This window comes from Primulina tabacum, chromosome 6, assembly GCF_025594145.1.
Source record: "Primulina tabacum isolate GXHZ01 chromosome 6, ASM2559414v2, whole genome shotgun sequence".
Classification (NCBI taxonomy): Eukaryota; Viridiplantae; Streptophyta; class Magnoliopsida; order Lamiales; family Gesneriaceae; genus Primulina; species Primulina tabacum.
The window spans coordinates 369,397-380,234 of NC_134555.1; the positions used below are offsets into that span (position 1 = coordinate 369,397).

General features: G+C 34.7%; 1 protein-coding gene across 1 annotated transcript; it reads left to right on the plus strand.

Annotated features, from left to right (window-relative positions):
* Positions 1-207: 207 nt before the first annotated feature.
* Positions 208-7,892, plus strand: LOC142548404 (uncharacterized). Its single transcript, XM_075656696.1, has 16 exons — positions 208-422; positions 840-938; positions 1,028-1,119; positions 1,573-1,673; positions 2,355-2,445; positions 2,997-3,055; positions 3,159-3,279; positions 3,629-3,697; positions 4,407-4,459; positions 4,542-4,650; positions 5,834-6,004; positions 6,089-6,247; positions 6,457-6,549; positions 6,647-6,844; positions 7,051-7,268; positions 7,394-7,892. Exons 1-16 carry the CDS (start codon positions 290-292, stop codon positions 7,758-7,760), a joined length of 2,133 nt encoding a protein of 710 aa, XP_075512811.1. The 5' UTR covers positions 208-289; the 3' UTR covers positions 7,761-7,892.
* Positions 7,893-10,838: the final 2,946 nt, after the last annotated feature.

The window sequence follows — 10,838 nt, forward strand, 5'->3', positions numbered from 1 at the left end:
ATGCTGGGCTTTTTAGTCTTTAGACCCAATCCAAGCCCAAATAAGCCCAAGATATCAACAATGGATCTGCTTTAAACTACTGTTTCCCACCATAGCCCTACTAAAACCCCGTGGAGGCGCAAGAGCTAATGCCACCGGTCACCAACGGCGGCCGCCTTACGCCACCACATACCGCCAGATTGCAGAAAGCATTGTCCTAGAAAATATTTTCTTCCTATAAATATATATATATATATGTACATATAATTTTTTTTGTATATCTGGAGAAGACTTAACGAGCTCAAAAAACATGGCGTATCAAGGGAGTAACTTGAAATCAACCTCCATAAATGGAGTGAAAATGTACTCAGTCGCCGCCAACAACCGCTCAGTAGCCACGTGGCTTCCTCCCAAGAAGCTTAGAGCACTTCGTAAGAACCCAGGTGAAGATTTAACAATTCGAGTTTTCATTGTCGAAGCTTTATCGCTGTTATAGCGCTCGGGTATTCCTTATCTTTTTGCCAGTTTTTTAGTCTATTACTGAACAAAATCGAATCTTTCAATCGAGTTACTTAATTTTAAGAGAAATTGTTAATTGGGTGCTGTTCAGTGAGGTAAGAAATAGTTTGTTTTAATTGTTTAAATTCCCTTGGAAAAGCTTGAGGATTCGAAATTTATTTTATTCTTGAGGAAATATGAGTATCAAGCTACTTTAAACTTGTTTCTTCATTGTTCCGGGGAGTGAACTTGGTCTTCTAGAAGCGAAAATTACAGAATATTTTTAAATTGCATCATTCTTTATCATTGTATGTTTTGTATAGTGATTGTTAGCAATAACTAGTTTCTACTTGAGTCTCAAGATTATCTGCAGAGGGTAGATTTGATTCAGGACTTGAAGTTTGAAACTGCAACCTCTAGAATTAAGGTGACCCCTGATGGCGAGTATTTGATAGCCTCAGGTGAATTGTTGATTTGATTGACCCGTCATCTTGATCTTCCGATGTATTGTATGATAGAAGGATACTGACTATTTTTTAGTAATTTTCAGGCATTTACCCACCACAAGTCAAAGTATATGAGTTGAGGGAGTTGTCACTGAAGTTTGAAAGGCATTTGGTTTCCGAAATCATTGATTTTGAGGTAATACTTTTGGCAAGAGTATTTAAATGAAGATTGTTTTGCTGATATTTTTTTCAAAAGGTTATATATTATTAATCTGCGGCTGAAGTAGAGGACTAAAAGTAGGAGATAGATATGCTCGACTATATACTTTCAGCAAGATATCTGCATGCATTTGCTTGCTTAAATGAAAAATAGAAATGAGGATGCACATGGACCATGCTTTTTTTCCATGTATATACTATTGGCAGCAATTCTGTATCAGTTTGGGTGGGTTCAGGATGTGTAACTATGAATATATCTCAAACTTCTTGTTTAATTGTCAACAGCTAGCTTTCATCATCATGAACTCTACCGGTTCCCATGAAAGCATGACCAATTTGACTCCCAATCCTTTGAACTGTGCTATGTTCTAATTGTAACCCAACTGTCACGTGAAACTGATTGAATTTGTAATTTCTTGATCTCTTCCAGGTGTTGGATGATGACTATTCAAAGCTTGCATTTCTTTGCGCTGATCGTTCTGTTTGTCTCCATGCAAAATATGGAAGTCACTACAATCTGCGAATCCCAAGGTCTCTCCTTCTCACTTTGTTTTCAATTAATGCATGCTTTGTGTATGTGACCATGGGACTGAGACTATGTAGCACACATACTTCTAATTTTTTTTGAAGTGTCGCGCACGGATATGACACGAACATGACTACGGAATTCCGATACGCGTGTCAGATACGACAAAATCCGTGTCGCTGACTTTTTGTAAGTTTGACCAATCGGATACGTCTTGGACATGGCTACCCATACCCGTATCCATATCGTATTCAATATGGTACCCATACCTGTATCCATGCAACATAGGACTTAGGCCTTGTCTAAAGATGTGGGAAATATAACCTATAATTACTGTTGAATTTGAATTACTATTCTAATCATGGATTCGTGGTGGCACACTGAACATTTAATTTGTCAGAAATTTATAATATTTACAATGAGATAATTATATTAGGACATAGAGACACTTACATTATTATTCTTAAATTTGCCATCCATCTGATTTCTAGTCATATCATAGCTTTTCTTCCGATTTACATTGAACATGGTTAGACTGCACTAATTGTTAACTAGGCAGTCGGCAGTCCTTGTTTTGGATAATAAACATTTTTTAGCTAGATTCTCAGAGTTCTTTTTCTTCCTCAATTTTTTTTTTTAAAATTGTTTCTCAGTTTCACCTTGGCTTATGCATTTATTCTTAACAGGATGGGCAGAGATATGACATATGATTGCTGGTCTTGTGATCTTATCTGTGCTGCATCTTCTCCAGATCTTTACAGGATAAACTTGGAACAGGTTTGTCTTGCGGCAATTTATGTTCCCATTTTCTTGAAAATGCTGTAACATCTGTTTTCATCACCTTCTTCCCATTGTCTTTGAAAGCTAGATTGATGAATAAGGTGTATCTAATTTTTCCCTCAAGTATTATTTTTATGTGTTTCAGGGTTTAGATATTGGATTTATTTAAAATTATCGGTCTTTCCTTTTAGGTATCATTGGCTTAGTGTTAATTTGGTTTTTCCCCCATAATTTTTTTTATTTGTTACATTTTATTGTTCTTAGGAGGCATTTCTCTACCCCAGTTCTTCATTTCATATGTGGTTTCCTTCTTGTTGAATACTTGTTAATAATATTCGACTCAGAAATCAAGAAAGAAGGTATCTCTTTCCCATTAAGAAAAATTTGTTAGTTTAAAATGTTAATTTGGGGCTCTCTATTGATATCAGTAATTTGATTCCTTGTCATATTTTGTTATTCCCTTTTTTTGATTCAACAACATGAAAGTTAGCTGTTTATTTGTTCTTTGCTTCTGTTTAACTCTTCCAAGTTAGTGATTCTTTTCACAGGGGCGTTTTCTTTCCTCGCTCAACACCCAATCTCCAGCTTTGAACGTAGTTTCTCGAAGGTTTGTGAAACTTGATTTTCCTTCTAGCAGTGTAATGCACCTTTTTCAGTTGTATTGTAGCTGGATAGTCTGTATAACATAAATTGTTCAATTGTTAACTCAGCAAGGTGCATGGATTAGTTGCTGGTGGGGGTGAAGATGGAGCTGTGGAATGTTTTGATATGAGAACGAGGTCTTCAGTAGGCAGGATAGACGTTGTTGCCTCCTCTGGCGACATAGATGGGGTAACTAATTCTTTTCTTTTCATTTCAATTTAAGCCGATGCTTTCTATATATCTTTAACTTATTTAAATCTCTTTCCCCTGAAAATTATCTTGTACATGCCAATATCTTGTATTTTGGTGTGAATGTTTTCGAGTGAAATTGAAATAACCTCAATTTTTCCACTTATTAGCCAATTGTTTGGATCTATTTAATTGGTTACTCATGTCTGTTTCCTTCTAGATTGTCTCAATAATTTCAAGATAATAATACTCCGTTCCAAATGAAAAATGTTGTAAAGCTGCCTAAACTATCAGAACTACTTCTGTTCCCTTTATTAATATGATGATGTTGATTGTCTGATACATGTAGGAGGTTACTTCGATTGAATTTGACGGAGATGGAGGCCATCTCATGGCTGTAGGAAGCAGCAACGGGAAGGTTGTGAAAGTGCCTTGTTAACCTTGATTGCAATTATCTTGTGTTGGTCTCTTTCATTTTCCTTTGCTTTATGGTGTCTTCTGCATTGAGTTTGGTACATATATGTCTCCAAAAATTTGTAGTTCTGAATATAGAGTATTAATGGAAAAAGACCACAGAGATCACATAAGAACTCCAATATAATATTTCTACTTATTAACTACGTATTGATGAGTTTTGTGTGGGACATTTTACTATATTTATCATGTGACTCACTAGCTTGTTCTCAGTCAATGTTTAGCTATAAGTCAAATACCAGGCATACCTTGACTTTCAGCTTCTATTATTTATGGTCCAAATCATCTCACATGACAGCTTGAACTATACCTGCCACTGGTGGGACTTGTAGTATGTTTGAAAATTTTAGATAAAGTCTTCCCCTGTCAGCTTGAACTATACCTGCCAATGGATTTTCCATGAGTAGAATAAAAGAGCCTTTTTCCAACGAATTGATACCATTTTAGTTATTGTGATACAAAGGTAATGTGGATATGACAGCTACATATTGCAAAAAAATCTGCTGCTCAAAGCTAACATTCAGAACAAAGTAATTGTTGTTTCCTTCTTTTTGAATGTTTTGTGTGCTGAATTTCTTTCTGTTGCTTCTTTTAGTGCTAATCTCATTACCTCGAATATATAAATTACATATTAAGCCCGCTATAAATCGCAGATTCTTGTTTATGATTTGCGCTCATCTAATCCCGTTCGAATCAAGGACCATATGTGAGTTCCCGTTATTTGCTTTCAAATGAATTTAATTACTTGAATTTCTTTTTTCAATCAGTATATTCAATTTGCTTTGCAGGTACGGAAGCCCAATACTCAACATCAGATGGCACAAAACTCTAAACTCTGAGCAAGCAAAATTAATAACTACTGACAAACACATAGTCAGGATTTGGGACCCTGAGACTGTAAGACCCTCTACCACATTTTGTGATTCATAATTGACAGATGACTATATCTTGCTCTTTATATTAGGATGACTCATAGTTGTCAAGGGTGCAAGGCACACCGAGGTCTTTTTCCATCGAATCATCATAGTCCTCAGAACTTTTTGACTTGTATTTATTCTTCCCGGTTTTCATAAAATTCTTGATCAACATCAAATTCATTTTCTTCTTCTTTGTCCAATAGATGTGAAATAGATATTGTTCTTGTTGTTTTAGATGTAGATGCTTTCAACTCATTCTTCTGTTCGGCGCTCTTTTTTCCTGATTCCAACGTTGGTGCGTTGGGTTGCTAGGATTTGGGTTTGGGTTTGGGTTTGGTTTTTGTTTTAAACAAGTAATTAAAAAGAAATTCAATAAGGGAGCGCAGCTGAGTGAACTTCCAAGGCAGTCCAGAGCTCGCCTTAGCGAATCGCTACACCTAGGATGACCCAAGGCGTAGGGTCATCGCCTTAAGATGAGAGGCGCTCGCCTTTGAAAACTATGGGATGACTACATGCAAATAAGATTAACCACTAAACATTATAGAGTTAGGGGATTTAGAGTTTTGTGTTTTTAATGTATGGGAGCTTGAATTGTCATGTTACAAAACCTTATCAACTCTAGCTATTAAGAGACTTATTGTTAGATTAGACAGTAAATATATTTCCTGACACTACATTTACATCAAGAAGGATAGCAACCAATTGTAAACAGTAAAGATTTATCAGAAAATGGTCTTTCATGTCGCAGATTCTCATTAAAAACCACAAACAGTTGGATTTGTTGTTTTTACGCAACAAATATTTTCAGAAAAAGGACTGCTATAAGGATGAAAATTTGGATCTAAGAATCTCTGTTGCCCAATAAGTTACCATTGTTTTTTACCCTGCCTGTCCCAGAAAACGAATTAAGGCCTAGCCACTCTCGGAATGACAAGAAATGAACAACCATGACTTCAACAAAATGTTGAAAATGTGAAGCTCTTGGATGCAACCAAACAACTTATTTGTGCTCCTGTCTCGGGGATTTTCAAATATGCCCTTAGTCCCTCTTTTATAAATTTTATTGTTGCATTATCCCCTACTCATAATCGTATCTAAATAATTACTTAGTTCATTGTGTCAACTTGTTCGGTTTGTTAGATATTGAGTTTTGTGTTTTTCAGGGAGAAGGTATGACCAGCATTGAACCAACTGCTGGAAAAATAAATGATACTTGTGTCTTCAGCCAAAGTGGATTGATTTTGTTGGCTCTGGATAGCAGCCAAATACCATCTTACTTCATACCAGCCCTTGGACCTGCACCAAAGTGGTGTTCTTATCTAGAGAACTTAACTGTATGTTCATTAAGCTGCTTTGACGATTATCTTGTACTTATGAGAGCCCTATTTGGTGCCAATAAACCTAATCATGCCTTATAGGAAGAGCTCGAGGAGGATGGACAAACAACTATTTATGATGATTACAAATTTTTGACGAAAGAAGACCTGGCAAAGTTGAATTTGACTAATTTGATCGGAACCAATCTTCTAAGAGCCTACATGCATGGTTTCTTTATCAATTACAAGCTGTATAAAAAGGTAATATTTGCATCTTCAAATGGGCCAGTTTTTTTTCTTGAGTCTTGATTATATTCATAAAATGAACTGTGTAATTTTCATGGATTGGTGTGTTAATTATGCTGTTATATTTCTGGACAAATATTTTGTAAGGTCTTTATGATTTGAAGGATTATTATTGAAGATTCTTGTTTAGATATAATACATGGCCACAATGACTGTGAATGCAGGCAGAAAGTTTGGCAGATCCTTTTGCTTATGATACATATCTGGAGAGGAAAAAACAGGAGAAATTGGAAGCTGAACGTGCCACTCGAATCACGGTAAGCTGTTTGAGATTCAGTTTGTGATTTTTGCAGAAACCATTCTGCATTTTACATTATGTTTTAAACCTATTGTTTTGCTTATATTTTCTTGCAGATCAAGAGGAAGCTTCCGAAAGTTAATCGAACTTTGGCTTCCCGTCTACTTGAAGAAGATGAAAATCATGATGATCAGAAGGGCACTGATGGTACTGATACTCTGAATGTACCGGATAAGAAGACATCAAAGAAAAAGAAGGGTCTCACCAGGGAGGTTCTCAAAGATGAGAGATTTGCTCCAATGTTTCAAAATAAGGTAATTTAAGCGGGACACCATTAATAGGAGCTAACAATTAAGTTTTTGGTTTGCAACTAGTGTTATAATGACCCATGATGTCAAGTTTTTGTTTTATTGATATTTGTGTAAAATGTCCAAGCATCAAGAATTGCTGGAAAATATTCATCTCAAATTTTGTTTCTTCAGTGTCTGATTTCACTATTTTATTCTTAAATGTTTTGCAGGACTTTGAGGTTGATGAGGTCTCACAAGAATATTTGGCTCTCCACCCTATGGCAGCAACTACAAAGAAACCATCATTATTTGACGAGCACTTTGAAACTGTTGCAGAAGAAGATGACCAGAGTATCAGTGGTTCTGATGTGCCATCAGGTAGCGAATCAGAAGAAGATGGGAAAACAAATAACAATACCAAATCTACAAAGAAATCTCGAGTTCCAAGGTTCCCCATCCTCTTTTTTTTTTTCTCTTTTCTTGGACGGTTTTTATCATATTTTAAGAAAATTAGTAAGAATATTAATCTAGCCAGCAGATTGATCATGCCTTCTATTTTGTCTACCCTTCCAGATTTTATGAAGTGAAGGATAACCGGCACGCAGAAGCATTCAGGAATCGTGAGTCTCTCGGACAGGAGGAGTTTCTTCCCTTGGAAGAAAGGTTAGCTCTTAGGAAACAACGGGAAGATGTTTCGAAGAGTGTAAAACATGGACAAGGAGGGTCCCGGGAAATCTCTTTCAATCCCAGAAGCTCGAAAAAGTACATGGAGAGCGATGAAGATGATGAGGGGCGACCTGGAAAGAGGAGGGGTGTACAATCGCTGAAACTACCTGGTCTTGGCGGTCGTGGCGGCGGCAGAAGAGGTGGTTTTCAAGGTCGTGGTGGTGGCAGAAGAGGTGGTTTTCGAGGAAGGAACAGAGGAGGAGGTCGGAGGTAAAAGTCTACCGTTGTTTCTCAGGCGATGCAATACTTTTTGCTGGATTTGTACCGTATCAACTTTCAACAATTAGTGGCATAAATGCTACCTTGTTTTTAGTGTGATTTTAAATTTATGAGTTTCGTTTTTCAATTTTCGAAGTCTTTTCACTAGACCTTTAATGTGATTCATTTTATAATATTTTGTCATTGCATATGCGAAAATAATTCAATTGAAGTAAAATAAGTATAGGGTATTTTTCATAAAAATAGAAAAAACACTTATTTAAAAATAAAAAGAAGAAGAAACCATGTAAATTCACTTGGTGTAATTTTCATGGTTATCTATAAATAAATTGGATTAAACTAATTATTCTTCAAATTTGTGAACATTTTTTTATATAATATTTCCTTTTGTTTTGCAAGGGTGATGCTATATTACTGGACCCTGTTGGTCTTTGGTATTTGGACTTACTTTTCACAATTGCCGATTTAGATTGAATTCACGCATTTAAGTTGCAAGGAAAAAAAGTTGGTGGAGATGCCTTTTATAATTGCTAAATTGGGGGTGATAATGACTGGATTTGGGCAGAGACATATTCTATTGTTTTCTCCAACATTGAATTTTGAATCACAAAAACAAACAATGCATGATCAAAACGCAAACCAACAACCACCCCCCGGCCGCCGACAAATATAATGAACTTTTTCAGATATAATGAAAATTTTAAATTTCTCAAACCAAAGGATATATCAAATTATGTTTCATTTCTACAAGGAAAAAACATCAAAATTTGATTTTTAATGAGCGCCACAATTAATTAGTTTAAACCCTGATTCAAGTTAAATGGTAAAAGAAAACAAGTGACCGGTTCTTTCATAAACCGACATTAGACAATTTTTAATGTCGTAACAGAAGAAGAAATTAATTCTTATTATGTTTCAATTGAAAATTAATATTAGGAACACACCAAATTTATTTTCTTAATTAATATTGTGACGTGAAAACTATATTAAAGCTAATGACTTCAAAATTAGACGTTTTTTAAAATATTTTAAGGTCGGAACTTAGTAGATTGTTATTCAAATCGGAAGAATTTGAAATTCATATTGTAATAAACACAACATAAAGAAAAGGAACCATTCAATAATTTTTCTTGATAAATAAACTTATTCAATCGATAAAAATCCGCAATTTAATTGGTAAAGTATTTGTTGCCCCATAGGTAATAATAATGTAAAAAGCAATAAAACATATTTTTTTCCCAAAATTTTTTATAAAAGAGAATTTTGAAACCGCGATTTTCAAAAGTATTAAGTGTATTAGGTTCATCATATAATAAATGCATTGTTGCAGAATACATTTAATCTTCTTTATCAAAGCTGCTGTGTCAGCTGAGCTAGCCTACATAATCAATAAATTAATGTAATTATTTCACGTACAAATCAATTCTCTGACACACACACACACACATATATATATATATATGTATGTATATATATATGTCGTAGATAGATAGATGCATGAATATACATTATTTCTTAATTTCGAAATATATATATATATATATATATATATGAAAATATGTTTTCGAAGTTTGTTAATGTTAGGATAAACTCGGAATAAAATCAATCTTAATTTTCGAAATTAAGAAATAATGTATATTCATGCATCTATATATATATATTTCTAAAAACTCATGAGGTCAAAGTTTTATTTATTTATTTATTTAACTTATTAGAGAGACATGGAAGTCGCAGACGTAAATTATATATTCATCGATCCAAAAAATTCAAGATATGCTTTTGGTGTGCGATTGATTAGAGTTTTGGAAAAAAGATTGATTATAGTATAATTACGTACTATTGATGTTTAGAATTATATTGTATTTTTTGAAGATTATTTTGTTTCGTAACATGTTTTATATATAAAAGCAATGATTTAGTTTTATTTCTTTTTAATTTATATTATTTAAAGTAGGGTTTTGGAAAATACTTAATTTGCTAGGGTACGTTCCACGAATTGAAGACGAAGAGTTTGGCATGTGAGAGATCTATTATGCCCTTTTCAACATAACATTCTCTCTCGTAAAAATCCTTTTTGTCTCTTACATTGTTTGTTTATATAATAAACCTTAATACTCGTCTCGTTGTATTATATTATATGCATGTAAAATGAATAATATTGAATGCAAGCGAAAGACACAATTGCCCTCCGGGCGGGCAGGCGTAAACGTACGTACGTAGGTAGATAGATAGATGCGGTCTCCTCAGATTTCTCCCCACTTGCAAATATATGTACACAAACACTGCTTTGTATGTATATATATATATACCAGGGAAGGCTTTCCTTTGCGGTACCAAAGAATATCAGTGAAATTGATTTAGACATTCAAAGGTGGCCGCCATTGATGTGCAGGTACTTCAGCTTCAGGAGCATAGTTTTGATGGTACTTTTAACGGGGTCTCTCTAGTTCCTGCCGCTAGTCCTGCCGCCTCTTCCGCCGCCGCCCCCTCTGATTCTCCTCGTCCCCGTAGCCATCATGCTCATGCTGATTTTCTTGGCCTTCACGCCGCCGCAACAGCCCGACCTTGGTTTTAATCCTCAAGCCGTGTGACCCAATATAATTATGAAAACAAACATTTGTAAGTGTGTGTGTGTGTGTGTGTGTGTGTGTGTGTGTGTGTGTGTGTGTATAAGTTGATTTTGTTATTGAAAAACGGAACTGAGGTGATCGATTGATCATGTTTTGATGATATTTTTATTTTAAATAATAATGGTTCTTGGTGATCGATGATCAGTGACGTAGAATCTTGGCCAGATCTTCTAACGTATTTCACATGAACTTTAGTTAATTAGCAGATTGTTTTTAATAGTAAATTGCAATTCCAATTAATCCGACAAATACATAATATATTATTTCTGTAATTTGTGTGTAATCGATTTTTTTATGTTTTAATCGATTAATATTTTAAGGGTATGTCTGTTGTGAGACGGTCTCACGAATCTTTATTTGGAACCTTATCCATGGTTCATAATAAAAAGTAATACTCTTAGCATAAAAAATAATACTTTTTCGTAGATGACCTAAATAAAAGA